This window comes from Glycine max, chromosome 18, assembly GCF_000004515.6.
Source record: "Glycine max cultivar Williams 82 chromosome 18, Glycine_max_v4.0, whole genome shotgun sequence".
In the NCBI taxonomy this organism is placed as follows: Eukaryota; Viridiplantae; Streptophyta; class Magnoliopsida; order Fabales; family Fabaceae; genus Glycine; species Glycine max.
The window spans coordinates 51051123-51075064 of record NC_038254.2 but is presented as its reverse complement, the minus strand read 5'-3'; the positions used below and the strand labels follow the sequence as shown (position 1 = coordinate 51075064).

At 31.1% G+C, this 23942-nt stretch overlaps 2 protein-coding genes across 7 annotated transcripts; one reads left to right on the top strand and one right to left on the bottom strand.

Annotated features, from left to right (window-relative positions):
- Positions 1-622: 622 nt before the first annotated feature.
- Positions 623-5953, top strand: LOC100777213 (AT-hook motif nuclear-localized protein 1). Of its 6 annotated transcripts, none has more exons than XM_014771103.3 (7): positions 664-722; positions 861-950; positions 1833-2240; positions 2957-3012; positions 3957-4088; positions 4820-4981; positions 5323-5953. In XM_014771103.3, the coding sequence occupies exons 3-7, from the start codon at positions 1877-1879 to the stop codon at positions 5623-5625; spliced, it is 1017 nt and encodes a 338-aa protein (XP_014626589.1). In that variant the 5' UTR covers positions 664-722; positions 861-950; positions 1833-1876; the 3' UTR covers positions 5626-5953. The 6 variants fall into 6 exon arrangements, with proteins under 6 accessions (XP_006602754.1, XP_006602753.1, XP_014626589.1 ...); XM_006602689.4 differs by having other exon boundaries at positions 861-994; XM_006602688.4 differs by having other exon boundaries at positions 853-994.
- A 3322-nt stretch (positions 5954-9275) lies between these two features.
- LOC100306239 (uncharacterized) lies at positions 9276-11843 on the bottom strand. The gene is made up of 4 exons (NM_001248935.2): positions 11669-11843; positions 10730-10911; positions 9653-9775; positions 9276-9559 (listed from the first exon to the last, which is right to left on the bottom strand). Exons 1-4 carry the CDS (start codon positions 11738-11740, stop codon positions 9526-9528), a joined length of 411 nt encoding a protein of 136 aa, NP_001235864.1. The 5' UTR covers positions 11741-11843; the 3' UTR covers positions 9276-9525.
- Between the last annotated feature and the right edge of the window lie 12099 nt (positions 11844-23942).

Below are 23942 nucleotides of genomic sequence, written 5' to 3'. Positions count from 1 at the left end.
TTAAAAAATGGAAAACTTATGTATGTTTTTTTCCTCTATAATATAAATGAGAATATTTAGTCTTTTTTTTAAAAAAGTTTACCCTTTACAGAGGTGAAATTCTTCTTAACTAGATTGTATTTTTAGTTTAATTTTTATATATTATTAATTATTAATGGGAAGCTTTTTTTTTTCTCGATAATAATGGGAAGATTTTTATATTGGATCATTAAATAAATGGGAATTATTTTGTATATAATTTTCAAATAATTATTATAAAAATTAAACTATTTTTAAATATATGATAATTTATTATTAAACACAATATATTCACCTATTTTATTGCCCTTGAATTGCTCTTTTTTTTTTCACAATTATGATTGTTATTATTTGATTCGTGATAACGAGGGTTTTAAAAAATCGTTTATCTTTTTGTTGTCTTTTAAGAAGTTCATTTAAAAATTAATAACAAACACTGCTGTTGAAAATTACGATAAAAATCTATTAAAAAAATTAAGTATTATATATTTGATCCTGATAAAAAAATAAATTATATATTTGATATATTTTAAAACTTTTTTAACATATCAAAGATTAAAGATACAGCATTTCCCTTATTTTAATTATTATTTTAATGTTGCTGCTGCAGTATTTATTTTGAGCTTTACCATATTTTCCCATTAAAAATTTTCAACTTTCAAGTTTCAATTCAAGCAGCTTTGGAAAACCCAACCAGCCAACAGGTTTTTTTCAACTCTTGAAATTTCCAAGTTGTTTTAAATTTCTGGAGCAAACGGTTTTTCACTTTTTTCTGCTCTTTTTCCTTTTTTCTGTGTTTTTTTTTTTAATTTCATTTTCACTTTCTGGGTTGAGTGAGCAAGTTAAGTTCTGGAGGGAACTGAAAAGAAATCTTTATACAAGATTACACCTTCAGAAGAGTCTTGCCGAAGTGTGTGGAATCTTTGTGACAGGTCATGATCTTTGTATTCTGAGCAGTATTCAGAGTTTGATGTTGGTATGTAAAAACCAAGTTTTTTTTATATATATATTTTTGTGTACTTAATTTTTCCTTGAGTTTCAGCTTCCTGTCTTTTAAAAGTTTAGGTAAATGCTGGATACAAAGCAGGTTTATGCAAAAGGGTGGTGTTTTTATTTTTTGTTTTTTTGTTTTTTTTTGCTCCTTTAGAAAAACCTTTGGTATTTTTGGTTGCTTTTGCTCTGTTCAGAGTTCAGGGTCAAGAAATATTTGAAGTAAATGAGTGGTTTTTTTTGACAAAATTTATGATACTGAGTTTGAATTTTCTATTTTTAAGCATTTTTCAAAATTTTCCTACCAAAGTATGTTTTGAGGTTGTAATAATATGGCAAAACATTTTTCTATTTTTGTATTTATTTGAATGTCTTTTTTTTTATTCCTTTTTGTTACGAATCAAATTTCTGGTTTCAGTACCAGAAAGTTGAAAACTTGATAACTGAGCAAGTACCCATTTTTCAGAGATGGAAACAGAAGGAAAAAAAATTAACTTTGTTGGAAGATAACTGCATTTTTTCCTCATGATTTTCTACTCAAACCCTAGAGTGCTGTGATCAGTGATTTTTGCAATTTAATTAAAAGTTTTAGATGGATCAGCTAATTCAGCTAAACAACTTAAAAAATCCAAAGTTTGCGTCTTTGTTTTCTTTGTTCCTAGTTTCTGGGAATCCTTTGATGAGTTTTCATTTTGGTTTCCTTGCATGTTTAAGAAGATTCAAATTTTTGGTTTTGCTAAAATACTCAAATTTTTGTTATGGCATGTTTTCTAATGAATCATTTTGCTTTCTGAGTACATTGTTTGTTGATCTCTTGCTTGTAGATGTTGGTTTGATTGTGTGGACTTAGGAGTGAATAGTTTGATATATGCGCATGGAAGGAAGAGAAGGCTTCAGTTCTGGGGTTACAGTGATAGGGGCAGAAGCTCCATCAGCCTATCATATGGCACCAAGGAGTGAAGCTCCAAGTCAGGTTCCTCCTCCTGTTCCTGAAGCAACAGCTGGAGCTATTGGTGTCTCACCTGTGAGTGTGGGATTGGATGGAACAGCAGCTAAGAAGAAAAGGGGTAGACCAAGGAAATACGGGCCAGATGGGTTGAACTCTATGGCATTGTCACCCATGCCAATCTCATCTTCAGCTCCATTTGCTAATAACTTCTCATCCGGGAAGCGGGGGAAATCGCGGGGGATGGAGTACAAGCTGCTGAAGAAAGTCGGAGTGGATCTTTTTGGTAATGAAATTTGGTACTTTTAATGCTTAATAACATGCATTTCTTGTAAACAGCATGATTATGTGTCACTAACATGGTTTATCAAATATTCATTTTTGTTAATTCAGAAGTATCTTTCTATTTTTTATAACTTTTCTTGCTTCTTAAAGTTTGCTTCTGGTCAAACTTTTAGACTACCCCATACCTTAAAAGGATTTATCCTTTTGTGCTGTAGAACTTTTTGAAGTGAGGTGAATCAATTTAATTTTAGACTTTGATGACGTTTCCATGCATAGAAATCTGATTCTATTTTAGCAAGGGAGTGTTGAATTGTGGTCTGCAACCACAATTTGTGGTTGCAATACCACATCAGCTGCACTTTGTCTGCCATTTTTCCTCTCTCACAATTTTAAGAGGTTTTGGAAGTTTTTGCTACTCCGACCATGATGACAATTAAAACCTTGAATTTAACATTTGTTCTCAAAATATATCATTTTATTGATTTATTGTAATAACTTTTCTACTAACTCCACTTAACATAGGAAAATACCAACATATTAATTGGTTTTTGTTTAATTTTGCTCACACTAAGATAATTCATAATATATGTAGCCTGGGACAAATGTATGACTACTTTTTGTAGATATTATTATATTATGAGTACTACTTGTTGAAATTATTAATTACTAAAAGTTTCTACTAATTTCTGTTAATATCTATTGTTGGTACTTCTGTAGGTGACTCTGTTGGTACAAACTTTATGCCCCATATCATTACAGTCAATACTGGTGAGGTATGCCTGAGGAGGGGGAAACCATTTCTTTTAACATTATTTGGTACATGAGTTTGCTTTGAATTACTGTCAAACTATCCTTATTATACCCTTGTGTATCTGAAATATATGGGTGTATAAACTTCTGTTATCCGCCATGTTGTGTAACTGGTTTAATCAATAATGTGGAGTGGGTGTGCTTTGTTCAGTTATCTGTTGGAGGGTAAACCTTGCAAATAATGATATTATGGTTTAAGGAAGTATGATTTGTTTCCTTTATCTATCTGTTTATCTGGAATGTATTAATAAATTTATGTTTGTTTTTGTTAATTTTTATTGTTTTTTTGTGTAATATATGGACAATTATATACAAATGTTCTGTTCATGTGTTGATGATATTTTCAAATTAACTAACATTTTTTGCTTATTGTGTTTGGCTTGAAACATGCTTTCTTCAGAAAAATGTAATGCTATTTTGTTTGTTTGTTAAAATGTATATACACTATGCAACAAGGACGGAAATAAAAGACTGGAATTTGCTGTATCTTTTTAACTCTTTTACTTTTTCTTTTCATTTTTTTGGTTAAACATTTTGTTTATGAAGGGCCAAGCACATAGTTCTAGTTTCTTTCCATGGTTGGATTCGCTCCTTTCCTTTGTCGTGGTTATTAACTTCTGTTGCATATCATATTTGTTCCAACATTTTGGTTCTACATCTGCAATATAGAATGATTTGCAAATGATTATTGTCTATTCATCTTTGAGTCTCACATATGAAGTCACTGCAAATTTAGCTAAAGTTATTCATAAGTAAAAGTGAGAAAGCTCAAGTGTTTGTGTTATATTCTCCATTCAACAAGAAAAAACCTTCAATATCCCCTTAACATGATTTATATATTGTAATGCTAATTCTTCCTGCAAAAGAGACAATTAAATACTGTTATTTTTGTGAACACTTGTTTCAGGACATTACAATGAAGGTTATATCTTTTTCCCAACAAGGACCCCGTGCAATATGCATCCTATCTGCTAGTGGTGTAATTTCAAATGTTACACTTCGCCAGCCTGATTCTTCTGGGGGAACCTTAACCTATGAGGTGCTGCAGTAAATTACCTCATCAGTACATGTTTTATTTTATAATTTTTTAACTTGCCTTTTTTGTAGTTACATTTTCAATTAGTTTGAAATTTTCCTTGTCATGTTTTAGGAAAATAGGAATTAAGTAGGCATTAGATCTGATGCACTCTTTGACACCCTTCTCATATAATATTAAGGACTTTTGAAAGCTTGACCAGAGTGACGGGGATACTAGATTTTGTGTCTAGCAGAAAATACACTAAGTTTAGGCATGAAAGATGATAAACAGAGGCTTTTTGTGAAAGCCTTTGATTGCAGTGAAAGTAATCAGATAAGAGGCTCAAGATTTCAAAATGAGGATAGAATTGGAAGGATAAATGATAAGAGTGCTTAAACTATTCTTGATATGCATCATGCATGTAAGGCCTTAGAAATAGAAGTATCCCTTTATGGTCTTAAAAATTAGGATGGGAGCATTGATTAGTTTGAGAGAACTCCAGGATTCAGTTTTGCTACATAGAGACTACAAATGGTTGAAATAAACGGGCTACGCTTGGCTGGAAATGACAGAAACAAATACTTGGGTGTAGAATTATGCCTTCGGTGGTACTTGATGGAAATTTGTAATATTGTATGTGACTTTACGTTCATCATTCACTTGGAAATTGTAGTTTTTAGTTTGATTATTGGTACGAGGTTCATGATGGGTGCTATAAAATCTTATGTTTCACATTTTGGATTATTTTCTAGGGCCGTTTTGAGATACTTTCATTGTCTGGATCATTCATGCCTACTGACAACCAAGGATCAAGAAGCAGGTCGGGTGGGATGAGCGTTTCATTGTCAAGTCCAGATGGTCGTGTTGTAGGTGGTGGAGTTGCTGGTCTCCTTGTAGCTGCCGGTCCTGTGCAGGTAAACATTCCTCTCTCAACCCTTAGAAGCTATTCTCAACTCAATTATGTATGTGATCGTGAGCATGGATTGGGTGGTAGGGACTACAAGGTTGGATTCAAAATAGTCTGCAACATCCCATATCATCTGTGATGTTGAAAACTTTGCCAAACAATCTTCCTCAAATGCATCCCCAAGCAATTGAGGGTTTTCAAATGAAAGAGGCAGAATTGCATGCCTAAATAAAGGGCACTACACAAGGGAATTACCATAATGTAGCATCTGGTGCAATTTACTTTGAACAGGTTATGCATAACATTTTTTCCTCAAATGAAGGATCACTTATATCCTTATGTTATCAGGTGGTGGTGGGAAGCTTTTTGCCAAACAACCAGCAAGATCAGAAACCAAAGAAGCCAAAGTCTGACTATGCACCAGCTAATGTCACTCCTTCCATTACGGTGTCTTCTGCACCACCCCCTACTAATGGTGAAAAGGAGGATGTCATTGGTGGACACCTACTACACAACAACTCAGGCACAACCCTTAACTCAAACCTTACTCCTCCCTCGGCCTTTCGACGCGAAAACTGGGTTAACATGCACTCCTTGACAGACTCGATGAAGTCGGCTACTGACATTAACATATCTCTTCCTGATAGTTGATGATCAACCTGCAGTCTCCCTGTCAACATTCATGATTGAACTCTTTGTTTAATGGTTCCAGTGTTGTTCTATATGGCGTAGTTTCCACTCTTTTTCAAACCTATTATGATCTTTTTTTGCCTATGACTGTAGGGCGAAGTAGCTGACTAGTGGTGTAAGTTGCAGCTAGGTTTCTATAATTTTCTTTGCCTACCAGAGCATCTGATTCCTCGGCTGATTAGGTAGATGCTGCAATGTGCAGTGTTATTATGAGTAGGCTAATTTGGATGTAATCACAACTGAATTTGTTGGATCTTTTGTCTCAACCTAGCCATTTATTATTATGTCACGAGTATAGACTTGTTATTTTCTCTATATCATCTTAAACTTGCTTTAATGACTTTAGCATTTTTTTATAATGGGTATCAATATCAGTCGGTTTATAATAACCTACGTATCTTAATTAATTGAGTTAAACTTTCTTGATAATGTTTAAATATTTGAAATTTTTTGATTTGGAAAGAATGTAGGAATCTAGATAGTAAAATTTTAATGATAGGACAACTTGTTTGGAAGAAATTAATATGAAATAAAGGTAATAAAAGAAAAATACAAAATCTAAGATTCAACAAATCTCTCTTTTACCATCTTTCCTACTTGACTCGTTTGAATGAATTATTAAATTGGTACCTAAAATTACCCAAAAAATGGTCTTTTTGAAAATGATCACTGGTAAAGCACTTCGGTTCCTAATGTTAATAGAGTTCATAATTTAATCTCAAACTTCTACAACTATCATTTGAAAAAAAAAAAAAACCCTCTATTTATTTTGGTCTGTGACTTTGGTGTGCTTCTATAAATTTGGTCTTTGACTTTGTTTTACATCAGTAAGATATTAGTCCTTAGACCTTAGTGTCATTAATAATTGATCTTTATATTTTATTTATATAAGGATACATATTTAAAAGATTAAAAACTATAATTGAAATTCACTGTTAAGATCAAAAGATTTATTTTAAATCTCGTATTGAAGGGTGAGTTTGGTTGAGAAAAAGGAGAGAGAAATAAAGAAAAAATTGTGTGGATTCCATATGAATTTTATAATTATTATACTCTATTTTAATTTAAAATTTTCTCTTTTATTTTTATCTTCTCTACTTTTATCATCTTAAACCAAATACAATATAAAAGTAGGTTGGAAGAAGCCCTGTAACTCTAGTGTGGAGGGACTCTACTATATTTAAAAACAAATTATGTGTTTGATTGAGTCAATTTTTTTTATATTTAAAATAGTATAGATCAAAATTTTAGTAAGAAAATTCAAGAATTTTTTTTAAAATAAATAAAGGAATATTCCACAAAAATTAAAGATTCCTAATCCGAAATCATCCTCAACGTAGTCACTTTCCATTATTATGTTTTAAAATAAGTATGTTTTAGTGGAAGTTCTTTCAATTTCATGTGAAAGTATTGATATCTTTTAACCAACCAGTTGCTAAGCTTTTTATTCAATTTTTCGATGTAGGTCTCATTATTTATTTGATAGGTTTCATTTTCAAATTAATGAAATTTACATGAATTTCAAATAATAAGATAGTGTTAGAAAGTATCATGCTAGTACTCCTCAAATCTCAATCCTCATTACTTGAAATATATAAACCATGTGTTTTTGTGCTTATATTTTAATAAAATAAGCGTTTGGGTAGATATTATTAATCATGAATTACTAAAGTCGACAGCAACACCTTTATATAAATAAAGGGTAATAAAGGAATATTTGTCTTTTTATTACATATCTCGATACATAATACTTAAAAAATATGTAAAAAGTAAAAATAAAAGCATTAACATTTGAATAGAAATGTTGCATCGTGCCTTAAAAGCATTAAAGAAAAGATGATTTGGGTTAAAATTGATACTTAGTCTTGAAAGAAGCATGCTACCAAACCCTCTCTGTTCTAAAATATCAGTAATAATAGGAATATAGCATAGCATAGGATAGAGGTTGCTTTATCTCCCCTTGAAGTTAACCTAGTTATTGAAGTAAACTTTTTAAGAAAAGAAGAAAGCGTAAGGTGCACTCTTTCACAAGAATAAATGTTACATACGTCAAACACTTTGATTGTCACATACTCCCTATGAAGAAATCTGTGCCTTATTAATGAGCAAAATGCATTATTGTCTGGATTTAATTTCACTTTTGCTTTTCAATTATAACACATGTACAGTATAATTTTATTTCTAGATGGTTACTGGGATAATTTTTTATTATAATAATTAAAATCTTCTATTTTTATTGCTATAAAAATTGCAATAAATTTTCCTTTTTCTAAAATTCTCTAACTCTCTTTTTTCAAAAAGTCTCTAAAAATTGAATTAATCAAATCATTTTAAATTATCTTTCGTTCAAAATTTCCTGATCAAAATATTATATTTTACCTTGAATTAAAAACCTCATTTCCATCTTCAAAATCTTCACCTCAAACTTTTTTTTATCTTTCCATCTTAAGTCCATCATAAACTTCTAATTATTTAAATAAAAAAGAATTTAAAAATTTTATATAATAAATTAATAGCAGAAGGAATCGAATGTAATAATTAAAGATAAAAGAACACAAATAACCTATTGTTCGATAACTCTTAGTGGTTGTACAAACACTTTTTTCTGTAGATACTTCACAAAAATGTAATTATTTCTGAACTTAATATTTCTGTATATTGATCTTTTCTCCTTTTCTTTTTGCGGTGGCCATTAATTTTGTTGTGTATCCGAAGCCAAAGAAATTATCATGCATTCAGCGCTATTTATATAGCAAAAAAGAATGTGCGTATACGTGTGACTGACAATAACCATTGATTCATTTGAGTTTAGAAGTAACCATTTCACTGTAAATTAGTGACTTATAACTCGATGGAAACTTGGGTATGCAAGTTATAGGGCTTGTTTAAATAAACTTTCCTATGAGGAAAAAAAATTAAAAGAATGAAACAATCTTAAACTTAAGTTAATTTTAGCCTATAGAGAAAAGTTTATTTGATTTTTTCTTATTTTCTTCAACAAGCCCATAATAATCTTTAAATAAAAACTTGGGTACGTAACTCAAGCACATTAGGTTTACAAAGTAATTCTCTTACTAACCTAGGCAATATGCATACTTTTTTTACCAGGCATAATTAGTTTTTATTTATTTATCGATAAATGTCAATTATTAGAATGTTAATTTTGTTAACAGGGAAAAAAACCTGTAACTTTTTTTCCATTCTTTAACCATCCAACTCAACTTATATCTCGGAGGCATAGCTAATTGATTGTTTGTCAAGCAATTATGTACTATTAGTTACATATTATAAATTTAAAAACAATAACTATCAAATTATCAAGGTATTAATGCCTTGGATAAAGAATTTGCAACTCTATAAAAGGGTTTAAAACAACAGAAAATATTATCGGTCTTTGGTGGTGTTGCTGCTGCTACTCTTGGGGTTACATGCAGAGGAGGCAAATATGACAAAATCAAAATATACATATTAGGCAAAAAAGCCTTTTATGTTTGTGGTTAAACCACTGAGAGCTCAAATAATTTTTTCATGCCTAAAGCAGTCTAACCTTGCAGAAGTAATACAAAACTTAAAGAATCACAACTTCTCAAGCCTCTCTCTTTCTAGCCTTAGCACCAATATGGATTGTCACGTGTCCCTCCAAAGAGCTTGGCTCATCACGGATTGCTCTCACCATGGCTCTTGCCAATGGAATTCAGCTCATAAGATGGATTTGCCCTCAATGTAGGGAATGTATCAGCCTGTAACTTCTTTGATATTACCAAGAATTTAATTAGCTGGTACATTTATACAAAGAATAACACAATTCTCGAACAAAAATGTAAGCGAAACATATGGCAGGCATGGAAGGCAAGCCATCAATTAATGCACATCCTCGGTAAGGGTCCATACCAAGCTGAAACACATTAAGATGAGAGAACAGTCACCAACTTTTCCTTTGAAATAGTACAGGACAATTTACAAAAGAATGCACTTCTAATAGTAATACCTGACTATACAAAATGCAAATACCAAAACAAGATATGCAACTTTGAACAGCCGCTTCTTTTTCTCCCAATTTAGCTTATTGTAGATTTCAGTAACATCTGCTAAGTGCTCTCTTTTAATGTACCTGACATATTAGCTTCCATGTCATGACTAATGAGGCATATAATATATCTGGAAATGATGTGCATATGGAATAACAGCACATAATTACACAGATTAGTTGTTGAAATGCAATGTTTTCAGGATTCCATTTATTATCTCATACAGCATTACATTATGCTGCAAATGTCCATTTTAATGCTAAAGATGTTTGAAATTTTGAATTCAAATTTGCAATCTAATTATCCAGGTAATTTGAAGTTAATTGTATGTAGATGCAACCTAAGCTTCATACAGATAGGAAACAGAATCTCATGGCAGAAGGGTTAAATTTCCATCTCCAAAGAGTTTCAGACTATAACAATCTAAAACTACAATGAAATTTCAAGTAGGAAAAACTATGAAAGTTGCACACTTCAAATTTTCATAGTCCTTGATTAAATAAGTTTGTAATCATGTCTTCAGTCTTCTAACTTCTGAGTTGACAGTCTTCTTGTATTCATTATGAGTGTGTGTGTGTGTCAAAACTCAGAAGTATTTGGGGGGTTTTCATCATAACTATGATCAGGGTCACAAGTGTCTTTTCAAGTTATCCCTCAAATTACAATATTGGAAACTGTTTGAACAACCACTTGATGTTCATTCTTCTTTCGATTTGCAAGTGGCAGTATGAAAGTCTAGACAAAACCCTTTAGTTAAAATACCATTCGAATCCTGTAATCATTAATATTTTAGCTATTGTAAACCATCAAATCACCCTTAAAACAATGTTTTGCATCCAAAAAGGAAAGAAACATATTCATTCCATTCTATTGAGTTTTCCTTCAAGTAACCAACATTTTCAACCCCTAAATCAACGCAAAAATGCTCCTAAGAAGATTGAGAAGCCTACTTAAACAGCATTCAATAATTTAAAACTAACAACTTCAGAATCAATAAAGCACAAACTTTTGGAGAAGGAAAGGAAAAAAAAACTTACAATCGCAGATTGTAATACAGGAAAGGGAGAGATATCAAGAATATAAACCAATGCCCGGCTATAAGATTGGTGAAGCAGAAGATTCCATGGATGATAAACTCTGGCAAGACAACCTGGTTTATCTGAGACGTGGAATCATATGGGTTGATATAATCAAACTCCAGGTCCACCAATAATATAAGCTGCAATAAAAATTTCAAAAGATGTCAAATTTGTTTCATAAATAGTAACCATCAATTTTACTTAAAACTTCTTCTTTCTGGATTAGTTTTGTAGGTAAACTTTTTTTTCCTACTAGTACACTAGACTATCTTTCTGGAGTAGGAAAATTGTAGGAAATAAATACACATGACAATGATGACATAGCAGAGCTTCACCTATCCATTAGGAATGGCCAAATGCAATGGTAAAAGAACAAAGCCTTACAGAGAAAAACTTTAAAAAAAAAACGCTTTTTAAATGATGGCCATTTTCTTTCAGAAAGGCAAGGTAAAAGCCTAAAAAAAAAAGAAAGAAAGTGGAATGAAGCATGAAAATAGTGAGATTCCCACCAATGCAGTCCTTATGCGTGTTTGGTTCATCTTAAGAAAATTATCACTTTATTAAACTTTTATAAGACAGATTTTAAAAATAAGCAATCATTTCTAAAATCTAATCATTTTTCCGAATAAATGACTTACATCCAGAAATTGTTCTAAAATCTATACACACAATATACAAAAAAAATATATATAAATATGAAAATAAAACAAACAATTTTTACAATCAGAATTGAAAACTTATGCCCTTGCATGCACGCTCAAAGTAAATTATCCCCCCTCCCACAAAATGAAACTGTTGAATCTGGTTAAATTATTATTACTGCACACAATTACAGTGATTAAAAAAATAAAAAGCAACAGAACAATGATATAATCCAATTAATAGTAGTAATAATACCTGGTAACCGAGAATACAAAGAAGAGTCAAAATGAGAACAAACGTTGAGATCCAATATAACACCTCCGCCATGAAGCCCACCACTGCATGCCGTTTTCTATCTCTCTCTTCCTCGTACGCTGTTTTCCTTTCCTTAAACGGAGTTCCTTGTTTTCGGGAAATGAAATCAAATCTCAACCTCAACTCTTTCGAATTTTCCCTTTAGTATGTTCTTTTTTGGAAAAAGGGTGCTTGATTTTTCTGGGCCCAGGTATTTTGCCTGGTCCATTTTGCTTAATTAATTTGGGCCGGGCGAAAGTTATAGAGTGCTACTAGGTGCAATTAACCTAAACACTAAAAGAGAGAAATACCTCTTATAAATCAAGTTAATCCGTAAATCTTAATATGGTCAAGTTAATCCGTAAATCTTAATATGGATCAAGTTGATCTGTAAGTTAATTTTTAAGACTTACGAATCAACTTGATTCATAAGTCTTTTACAGATCACTTAAAACGTAAGAGGAGAAATTAACAAGAGTAATTTTGCCATTTTTAAAGAATGCTGGATACACCAGCAATAATACTGGGTGCACCTAGCAACACTCAAGTTATATAATGAGTTAAATAATAACAAAAGTATATTTTTTGGCCAAAAAATATTAAATTAAATTTTGGGCTATGTACATATGATAAATGTTTAATTAAAATTTATAATAAATAAATATGTATAAATATATAAATCATATTTTAGATCTACAATTAAATAATTTAAATTGTCATATAAATATATAAATCATATTTTAGATCTACACTCAAGTTTTTATTGTTCTATTATCATGGTAATTGCTACTGTAACCAGTAACTAAGATATTATTAAAGTTTGTCGGAGGTAATTCCTATGAGCAATTTTTTAGCACAGCAAAGAATATGTACCTAACAATGAAGAAAACAGAGAGAGAGGAAACCTGGTTTTTTGGTTAAAGACCAAAGTGCATTCGCATGGTTGAATTCAACTTAAAAAAATCGTCAAACGATGAATATCATCGTGAATTCGGTGGTATTGAGACCTTCTAGTTAATAATAAAATCATTGTTTTTCTTCTAATTTCCTTGAAAATTTAACTTTTAAAAACATGAAAAGTTATGCAAATAAGTGAGGATTTAATGGCATCCATTAATATCCAAACACAACGGTAAGGTATAGGGTTTAATGGTATTCATCTGTATTCATTGATCATTAGTATCCAAACAGGGTTTAGATGGTATTCATTAATATCCAAACACACTACATAGTAAAACAATTAAGTAGCAATCATTTGAAAGTGACAAATAGGAATAGGTGCTTGTCATCTCAAATATGCAATGTTGTACTACATTTTATATTCAAGTTACTACTCGTACGAGAAAAAAAAAGTTGCGTACTAATACTGTAAAATATTTGTTTAATGTATAAATTCATAATATTTATATTTCATATCCTAACTTACGTTAGATAAAAAAGTATATTAATGATTATATAAAAGTATATTCATGAAATTAATTTTAATCCTTGACATTATTCTGTAATGTCTTTAACTGAATTGATGTTTTATTTCAGTACCTACCCGTAAATTTAACTATTAAAATAAAAATAGCAATTATTAATATAAAATATCAAATTTAATTAATAAACACTATCAATAGTAATGATAATTTATTTACATTTTGTTATACTACCTCCATATTTTATATATAAACTTTTCTTTAAAAAAATTGATTTTTTATAAGATCTCTAAATTGTCTGTTACATTTCTTTATTAAAATACTTTTGATTAGTTCACAATATCTTATAGTCAATAAATAATAAATGTGATAAATTAATAAAAAAAATAAATCTCGCTTATATTGGAAAAGATAACTAGTTAAAGTTGCAATAATTTTAGAAAGATAAAATTCTTTCTTTGTCTAGGAAAGCAGAAACTTTAATTAATTAAATTAGAAAAATGAGATGATAAATTCTAACAATTTTAGAAAAATAATAAAAATAAATAATAACTTTTGAAAAATACTCTCAACCTGGCTTACAATACTGCATGCATGATGCAGTTATTAAATGACAGTTTCATATGCAATAATGCAACCGCAGAAGGACAGTGCCACAGTGGGAGAGATAACAGATGATGACGATGGGATTGGGATTATTATTATTATTTTACATCGTTATCCTTTTAAAGGTTGAGAAATACCATTTTTCTTTCCAATATTTATAATATAAAATATTGTAATTCAGGAGCCTTTCACATATATATTAGTTAATCAATGTCAATTTTACTTAATATTTATTTTATATATTCACAATTTACTTTAATTTTGGTTTGTGAAGCTTTTGATATTAATATATGTACCAATCATCAGGGAAGGATCTAAAAATCTTTGGAAAGAGGGAGCTAAATTTTCTTCTTCTTTTACAATTATTTAAATAAAACAAAAGCTTTCTTGAAAGAAATGATGCTACTCAATAGTAGGTTTGACAACATGGTTGATTCATATTATCGTGGATTGAAATTTTTTAGGTTCAGTTAAGATCATTTTTATGTCAAACTCAACGTTATTGAGCCTATTCAGATTAATACAAAAATAATTTTAAAAATTAATTATGTAAGAAAAATATTAAAAAAATTAAAGAAAATAACTTTCAAATTGATAGAAAGTTTGTCTATTTAACTGGTTAAATTATATGGACCAGGTCTAAAAGACTTATTTTTATATAATTTATATTTTTGAAATCTAACATAATTCTAGATATGAATGGGTGAAGTCGATGCATTGAGTCAGGTTGACTCTATCGACTCTACTCAATAGTATTCATGGTAGTTTGTATGTGGATTCTAGATTTCAATATTAGCAAGCTAGTTGCACTTGAGTATATAGGAGTTGTTGTCACAAAGCTTGACATAAATGTTCATGATTCAAAAACTGAGTTGCAGTTTATGAGAGTGAGGTCCAGAAATTGTTTATGATTCAAAAACTGAGTTGGATAAGATACCAGTTGTTCTTTCTCCGATGCTTTGAAATGCTTTCAATAACTGGATATATAGGAAATGGAAGATGGTGAATTTATATAAAACTCATATATCACATGGAATTGGTCAAACCTACAAATTCTTTTTCTAGGCTAGAAATGTTATACTAATATATGAATAGCATATATTTTTACTCTGTAATTTTTGTAATAACTGACATTAGTTCTGTATTTTAATTTTGATTAATTTAGTCTCTAAATATTATAAAAAAAAATTATGTCTTTCGTCACAGATTATTTTCATCGTGGGAAGAGACAAAAATTATAATTTTTAAACATAATTAAGAATTAAATTGATTAACTTAAAGTTTGAGGACTAAAATCAAATTTCATTGCTTGATAAAAGTATATTAAAGTTTATATTATTATTTGATGGGTTTGGAGATGGGAGCATGGTCAAAGTTAGGATTTGTTGTCGGGGAATTACATGGAGTTATTTTACTGATTTTGTTTTTAGCATGATTTGTTATCAAGACTAAAAACTAAATATGAAATTATAAGGAAGTGTTTGATTTAGTTATTTTTTGTTTTTATTTTTACTGGACATAAAAAATGATAATGGAAATGTGTTTGGTTGGATTTTTGAATCAGTGAAAATATTTTTTCTCAAACGAACCAAAAACTAGAAACAACAAAATCTTGTTTGAAACTAAGAACCTCGTTTTAGATAAAATGAAAACATGGTGAAAAGAATGTAATTTTAAGCAAATCTAAAAATACATTTCTTTTTGAAAATGTATTTTTAATATTTTTATTTCTTGAAAGCAGAAAATAATAAGTTAAACGAAACATATTTTCATAATTCTAATATTTTAAAAATAAAAATAATTTTCAAAAAATAAAAACAAAAAATAGAAATAGAAACCAAACATATCCTAAATGATTCAATGAAAATTCTTGCTCTTTGCCTTGTGAATTCTTGACTCTTGAGGGTGGGAGGGTGGGGTCTGGCATTGTACCTGCGAATCATGTTTATAATTTTATCTATTTTAATATGATTTATTTTAGTTTATTTGAAAAATATTTTAGCATATAATTTTAGTTAAATTTTTTTTATATGACCAACTTATAAGTTTGTTTGAAAAATAGAGATATTGAGAAAAATAAAATTTATAACCATTTTATAAATGTTGGTTGAAGTACATTTGAACTCACAACTTATTTTTTTATTTAGTATTTTTTATGAACAAAATATTTTATTAAAATGAAACCAGAACACAAGATGTGCAGAAATTTTTTTTAGAGAAAGATGTGCAGAGATTTAGAATTTCAAGGAATAAATAAATGCAAGAAAGAAAAAAAAAATCTAAATGTCTACACAAAGAAAATGCCCATCCACTTAAAAAGTTGCAGTCTACATATAATGAATCCATCCCATCTCTGAAAACAACAATACCAGTAATAAAATTTTGTGTTCTCTATCTTCTTTAATATTAAATAATTTATTTTAATAAAGTATGTCCTCTATCTACCTAGAGAAAATTAGACCCTTACATCCAGTGTCACTCCCTCAGTCTCCCATTTTCCCATTTCCCCCCTCCCTTCTTCCTTCTGTTTTCTTTTTTCCTTTTCCCTCTCTATTGCTCCCTCTTGTTTCCTTCTTCTTTGTTTTTTATTTTTCATTTCTATTGTATATCTATCCTCTTAAAATATAAATAAATTTTCTTTTATTATTTATCTTACTCGATTTTTTCTTTCTTCTTTTTCAGTTTTTTCTTTTAATTTTTCATTTTTTTCTTTCCTTCTTCTTTTTAGGCTATTTTATTTTCTTTTTTATTTTATGTTTTCCTAGAAACTTATATGACTATTGATGTGTAATAATTATATTTAGATTTTCTGAATTTAATATCAATTTTATTTCTTATATTAAATGATACATGAGTTTATTTGTTTATAATATTATAGAAACGAATATTTATATTATGATGATGAAACTTTTGTATTAAAAATTGATTTAAAATTTCGACTATGTTTAATATTTTCATATACAAAAATTTTGTTAACTAATCATTATACAATAATGTTAATTTTTTATGCATACGTATATAATAAAAATTGTAAAATTTAATTATTAAACAAATTTTTAATACAAAATAGTTTTAAATAACTTTACCAATAATATCATAAATAATTATTACAATAATGTTAATTTTTTTACATAAATATATTATAGTAAATTTATTAACTATATTTTCATCACAAAACAATTTTAAATTACTTAATTAATAATATCATAAACTAAAGTAGTTTTATTTTTTAATGAAAGATATCACAAGTATTATTCACAATAAACATACTTAAATAGGATCATTATACGTGAAAAATCAATTTTTCCGAGTATTTAACAAAATTTCATACCAAATATTCAACAATTTTTTTCTTTTTATTTTTCAATCCGGTAAAATTATTTTTATTTAAAACTTGTATAAAATAATTTTATAAATATTTTTTTTGAATAATATTTATAAAATTATTTAGTTAATATATTTTTTACAAATAATATTTTGACTCTATGTTTAATAATGTTAAATTTATATGTGTATATATATATATATATAATAAATGTATTAAAGTTAATTTATTGAATATATTTTTATTTAAAAAATTAAATTACTTCATCAATAATATGTTTAATTAAATGCAAATATTTTTTATGACAGTAGATTTTAACATGCTTATGGTATATAACATTGTTATAAATCCTACGTGAAAAAATTATTGAAATATTTAAACAAAAATATTATTACTTTTTAACTCAATACATTTTCTTATAATACCTCAAAGATAATATTAAAAATCTATAACAACCAATCTTACACAAATATTTATTAATGAAATATAAATTATCCATTATATAATGAAATAACAATGTGTCAGCATATCCATTGACTTTTGCAGGATTTCTTTCAACCATAAGACTTATATTAAGGGATTCGATCTAAATTCCAAAATCAACTTGTCGATAAGTAATATTTGATTTTAAAAAATTCATTTAAGTTAATTAAATATTAGAATTTAAATTATTCAAAACATTTTTTATAAACTATGTATAAATATTATAAATTTAATAATTTTTTATTCACAACATAGTTATAAAATAATTGAATTATTTTATCATTTCACATTTCAAAATTACAAAATTATTTTAATTAAACATGAGTTAAATCCTTTCTAATTTTCTAACATAAATTTCTTATACAATTTTATAAATATTTTAAATGAAATAAGAAATATCTATGGAATTATTTCTAAATATATTTTATTAAAAATTTTAGAGACATTTTTTTACTGTGAGACTATCTTTTTTAATATGTTTCAAGTTACTATTTTAACACAAATTATGTAACATTGACTAGGTCAATAATTCTTACTCTATCATTAGTATAAACATTCAAGTTTTAGTTTCTTATTGTGGTTGAGCTACAAATATATATCTAATATTTATTTTTAAGTCACTGATAAAAAAAAAACTTTATTTTTAACACTGGTAAATAAATAGTTCCGTTATAGAAATTCATCATTTGACTCCCTAGCGCAATTTGTTTGTTTTATGCATTATCTTTTATGATTTTTCTTCTTCTTAATTTTAGGTTTCTATTTTTCCTTTGAGTTATGCATAGTTTATCATATATGTTTTGCTATTTTTCATGTTTTCGTTTTCTTTTATTTGCTCTATAGTAATGACTGAATATTATTTTTTTCAGTGGATTGGGATCAGAACTGGTTTGTCACTGCCATCAGGCTGGGAATTATTTTGGCAAATATTAATTTACTTTGTCATAGAAGATTTTTCGAATTATTGGATTCATAGGATGCTCCATTGCAAATGGGCATTTGAGAAGATCCACAAGGTTCATCATGAATATGAAGCACCATTTGGGCTCTCAGCACCTTATGCCCATTGGGCCGAGATAAGGGAGTTGCTAGGTGCACCCAGCAATTTATTGAAAGTACCATTTTGCCCTTTAAAATAAAATTATAAAAAACGCAAATCATTTCCGGAAGACTTTTTTTCGAACATAGCTTCTTCTCTCCCGGAACACAGCTTCTTCTCTCCCGGAACAGCTTCTTCTTCTCCCGAAACCTGCTTCTTCTTCTCTTCTCCGTGAAGCTTCTTCTCCGCGAGGCGCGCCAAGGCTTTCTTTTTCTTCTCCGCGAACAGGTTAGTTCCCCTTCCCCTTACCCTTAGCTTGTAATGTGCATCACTGTTAGCATAGCAATGGAACCTTAGCATAACAATGGAACCTTAGCATAGAAGACGAGAGGGGAGAAGACGAGAGTACGCCGGAAAAAATGGCGGAAAAGGCTGACGGAGAAGTCTTCCGGAAGAAGTGTTCTTCCGGAAGTAACCAAACGTCTTCCGGAAAACGTCTTCCGGGAACTTTCCGGAAGAAGTGGTTCATCCGGAAGAATTCTGGAAGACGCGCACTTCCGGAAGAAGTTTCAAAGTTCCGGAAGACCTTTCCGGAAGAACCCCTTCTTCCGGAATGTTTCCGGAAGAACCACTTCTTCCGGAAGTGGTTTTTTTGTTTTTTTTTTGTGTTTTTTTTTTATTTTTTTTTAAACAGAAATTGTTTTGTTTTTTTTTAAATGAATTATTTTATTTATTTTGGTTATTTTGTTTTTTAGATTTTATGAAAAATGAAGTTTGGGTTTTTGATGTCATATTTTTTTTATAATTTAACTTGTGTATTTTTACTAAATATTAATTTGTAAATTAATTTTTTTTTATAAAAGTAGTTGTGTTTGTTTTTGTTTATTGTTTTTTTTTAAATTAGTGTTTTTTTTTAAAAAATGAAGTTGTCTATTTTTATAATTAAAGTTGTGTGTTTTGGAAGTTTTATAAAAATACTAATTTTTTATAATTAATTAGTTTATTTTATTATAAATGAAGTATTTTATTTACTAAAAAAATTGTGGATGTTTACTAAATAATTTTTTTTTTACATTAGTTGTTTAATTTTTTTTTAAAAAATTAACTTGTGGATGTTTACTAATTAATTTTTTTTACATTAGTTGTGTTTTTTTTTATAAATGAAGTTGTTTATTTTTTTAAAAAAATTAAGTTGTGGATGTTTAGTAATGAATTATTTTTATATTAGTTGTGTTTTTTTTTTTTTTATAAATGAAGTTGTTTAATTTTTTTTTAAAAAAATTAAGTTGTGCATGTTTATTAATAATTTTATTTTACATTAGTTGTTTTTTTTTATATAAATGAAGTTGTTTAATTTTTTTTTTTAAAATTAGGTCGTGTATGTGTGAAAATAATTTGATTTAAGTTAGTCTTATTTGTTTATAAATAAAGTTGATTTTTTATAAAGAAAATTGTGTATATTTTGACCGAAAAAAATACGTGTTCGACATGATTTACAGATCATGGCCAGAACACGAGGTTTAGGTCGTGCCATAGGTAGAGTTGTAGGCAGAGATAGAGCTGCTGACGAGGATGCTGGCGATGTTCCCGAGAGGCGTAGGCCTACTGCCTCAGCCCGTAGGCTACGCGTTCATCAGATGACTACGGAGGGACGTGATATGGCTGAGGACGTCGCTGACATGACTGATGATGTCCCTGAGCAGCCTACGGAGGCACCTGAGATGCGTGCGGACGCACAGGGTGCTGATAGTGGTGAGGGGTCAGATGGTGATGATGCTGCAGAGGGATTCCCTGGTGGTCCACGTGACCCGTCAGTGCTCACATCATTTGCCGAGCATGTTGCACATGCCGTGTGGAGTGGACAGGTATTTTAATTTGTTAATTATTTGTCATTGTTTATTTATTTGTTTATGATTAATTTTTTTTAATAATTGTATAATTTGTACTTCAAATCAGGAACGTCCTGATTTGAAGTTAGTGTCACATGGGAGGAAGCTGACACTGATTGGGAGGCCAGTGTCTGAGATTGAAGGCCTGGTGGCTGCCACAGGATTAAGTCCACTGATAGATTGTTCAGTTATTACTGGCGATCCTGGACTTATATCCGCATTTGTGGAGAGGTGGCACAGTGAGACTAGCACCTTCCACCTTCCAGTAGGAGAGCTGACGATCACATTGGATGATGTGTCGTCCATTCTACATTTCCCCATCACTGGCGCCTTGCACAGTTTCCACGCTCTTTCTACGGAGGAGGCCAGATTCTTGCTCACTGAGTTGCTGGAAGTGTCTGCGGAGGAGGCCAGAGCCGAGACAGCACTCACACGTGGAGCATATGTACGATTAGGATGGGTTCGTGACATTTATGAGACCAGATGTCAGGCCCGGCGGTGGATTGTCGCAGCTCGCGCTTATTTGCTGCACCTTGTCGGTTGCACTCTTTTTGCTAATAAGAGTGCAACATACGTGCATGTGGTCCACCTTGACGCTTTCCGGGACCTCGCTCATAGTGGTGGTTACGCTTGGGGGGTTGCCGCGCTGGTTCATATGTACGACCAGTTAGATGAGGCTTGTAGGACCACCACCCGACAGCTTGCGGGGTACTTGACGCTATTTCAGGTAAATTTTGTGTTTATTAATATGTTAGGTTCGATTATGATTTAAACATGTTTTTATGTTATGTTAACCTCAATTATTGTGTAGTGCTGGATCTATGAGCACTTCCCTAGTGTGCATCAGTGCGTGACTGACGACACATACCAGGAGACGTCCCCACGTGCTTCCCGGTGGTTGACGTCGAAGGCGCACATGAAGGGCATCACAGGAGCACCCTACAGGGCACGTTGTGATGGTTTGACCGTCACAGATGTGTCCTGGTTGCCGTACACGGAGCATCGGGGTGTTAGGGCGTTTCAGGAGATTTCATCGTTCCAGGGTCAGCTCAGATGGGGTCCTATGATCGTCGCAGTTCGACCGGAGAGGGTGGTACGCCAGTTCGGTTACATCCAGAGCATCCCTCCGCCGCCTGTTAGTGCACGATTGTCACAGGATCAGATAGATGACAGGTGGATGGAGTTTGCGGATCACTTACTACCTGCGGGTCAGCCTTGTTTAGTGCCTGGGCAGGTATCTGCGGATTACATTGAGTGGTTTTTCCGCATATCTCACCCTTTCATGACACCGACCCAGGCAGCTGACCAGCAGAGGGATGCACCAGCTGCAGACCCTGAGGACTACATACAGCCGCCCAGCCCCCAGGTTCCAGTGGCATTTGACCCCCCTCCATATGTGGTAAGATTATTTGCGCGTTTAATGTTTTATGAGTTGTTGTTTATTTTGAATTTCATAATAAATGTTTTTACTGACTTTGACAGGATGATTACGAGGGATATGAGGCGATTGCACAGAGGTTGGAGCGTGTGCTCAACCTTAGGATAGTCACTGCAGACACAGAGTTATATGACATTATGCAGGACTGCCTGACGATCGCGAGAGAGGGACCCAGTGCTGATGGGACGGTCAGGGCTCGTCAGAGACGCCGCACGGACCATTGATCATTGTATTTATTTTGTTGTGTTGTAGTTGACATGAATATTTGTAATTATTACAGTTTTTGTTTAATATAGTTGACGTGTTTTGCACAGTTTATTATTTTATAATATAGTTTGTTATTCCGATTGTTTGTGGTCCTTAAGCGAAGTTTACGGTTGTTTTAAATTTATTTTTAAAAAAGGGAACCTAGAATCATGAGTTTTGTTTGTAAGAATTACATAAAAAATAAAAGTTTTTAAAATGATTAATAATTCATAAGTGAACCCTTTTTCCATGTTCAAGTACCCATGTTTGTAAGAATTACATAAATGAACCCTTTTTCCATGTTTGTAAGAATTACATAAAAAACATAAGTTTTTAGAATCATGAGTTTTGTTTGTAAGAATTACATAAATGAATCTTTTTTCCATGTTCAAGTACCCATGTTTGGGATTTTTTTGCGTGGGTGTGTCTGTGCCCTGAGACAATGGAGGGCGGCCATTTCTCATGTTTGGACGTCAAAGAATCCAAAAAAAATAGTCCCGTTCCCCAGTTCCGTCAACTAACACGTCAAAACAAAGCCTCAAAATCGAAAAAAATAGGAAATGAACCCTTTTTCCATGTTCAAGTACCCATGTTTGGGATTTTTTTGCGTGGGTGTGCCTGTGCCCTGAGACAATGGAGGGCGGCCATTTCTCATGTTTGGACGTCAAAGAATCCAAAAAAAATAGTCCTGTTCCCCAGTTCCGTCAACTAACACGTCAAAACAAAGCCTCAAAATCGAAAAAAATAGGAAATGAACCCTTTTTCCATGTTCAAGTACCCATGTTTGGGATTTTTTTGCGTGGGTGTGCCTGTGCCCTGAGACAATGGAGGGCGGCCATTTCTCATGTTTGGACGTCAAAGAATCCAAAAAAAATAGTCCTGTTCCCCAGTTCCGTCAACTAACACGTCAAAACAAAGCCTCAAAATCGAAAAAAATAGGAAATGAACCCTTTTTCCATGTTCAAGTACCCATGTTTGGGATTTTTTTGCGTGGGTGTGCCTGTGCCCTGAGACAATGGAGGGCGGCCATTTCTCATGTTTGGACGTCAAAGAATCCAAAAAAAATAGTCCTGTTCCCCAGTTCCGTCAACTAACACGTCAAAACAAAGCCTCAAAATCGAAAAAAATAGGAAATGAACCCTTTTTCCATGTTCAAGTACCCATGTTTGGGATTTTTTTGCGTGGGTGTGCCTGTGCCCTGAGACAATGGAGGGCGGCCATTTCTCATGTTTGGACGTCAAAGAATCCAAAAAAATAGTCCCGTTCCCCAGTTCCGTCAACTAACACGTCAAAACAAAGTCTCAAAATCCAAAAAACTACGAAATGAACCCTTTTAACAATTAAATTTTTGGACCACTGAAACAACGCATTCAACTTTATTATGGGAATTAAACACGCCGTAAACATATAAAGGTTACATCAACAAAAAAACAAAAAATTAAACATGACATTCAGTTGTTTAGCGACGTCCCACTGACCTCGTCTTCAACATATTTAGTAAAGACAGCTAAAATTTCTATTGGTCCATATTTTTTCCAGTAGTTAGATTGTACTAACACCTTCAGCAGTTCTTCGTTGGTGATCAGCTCATTTATTTCATATTTTATAACCGTATCTGAATACTCAAACCGAGCTGGTTGGCGGAAAAACAATCGTCTTACCGTTTGTGATTCGTGAATTCCAAGAGGGGGGATCCCTTTAGGTGCAACTTGCTTGATTAAATTCTTCAGTTCATCGATGGTACATGTTGAAGGAATTTGAAATTTCTTAGGATTTTTTCCTGTGAAC

Bases quoted from the DNA above. Each gene is read 5' to 3' on its own strand.
- LOC100777213 (XM_006602691.3), top strand. From the start codon at position 1,877: ATGCGCATGGAAGGAAGAGAAGGCTTCAGTTCTGGGGTTACAGTGATA. The intron at 2,241-2,956 runs GTAATGAAATTT...GTACTTCTGTAG, and splicing joins AGTCGGAGTGGATCTTTTTG to GTGACTCTGTTGGTACAAAC. The intron at 4,982-5,322 runs GTAAACATTCCT...TTATGTTATCAG, and splicing joins TAGCTGCCGGTCCTGTGCAG to GTGGTGGTGGGAAGCTTTTT.
- LOC100306239 (NM_001248935.2), bottom strand. From the start codon at position 11,740: ATGGCGGAGGTGTTATATTGGATCTCAACGTTTGTTCTCATTTTGACT. The intron at 10,912-11,668 runs GTATTATTACTA...TTTTTATTGCAG, and splicing joins TTTGTATTCTCGGTTACCAG to CTTATATTATTGGTGGACCT. The intron at 9,776-10,729 runs GTAAGTTTTTTT...CTAATATGTCAG, and splicing joins CTGTATTACAATCTGCGATT to GTACATTAAAAGAGAGCACT.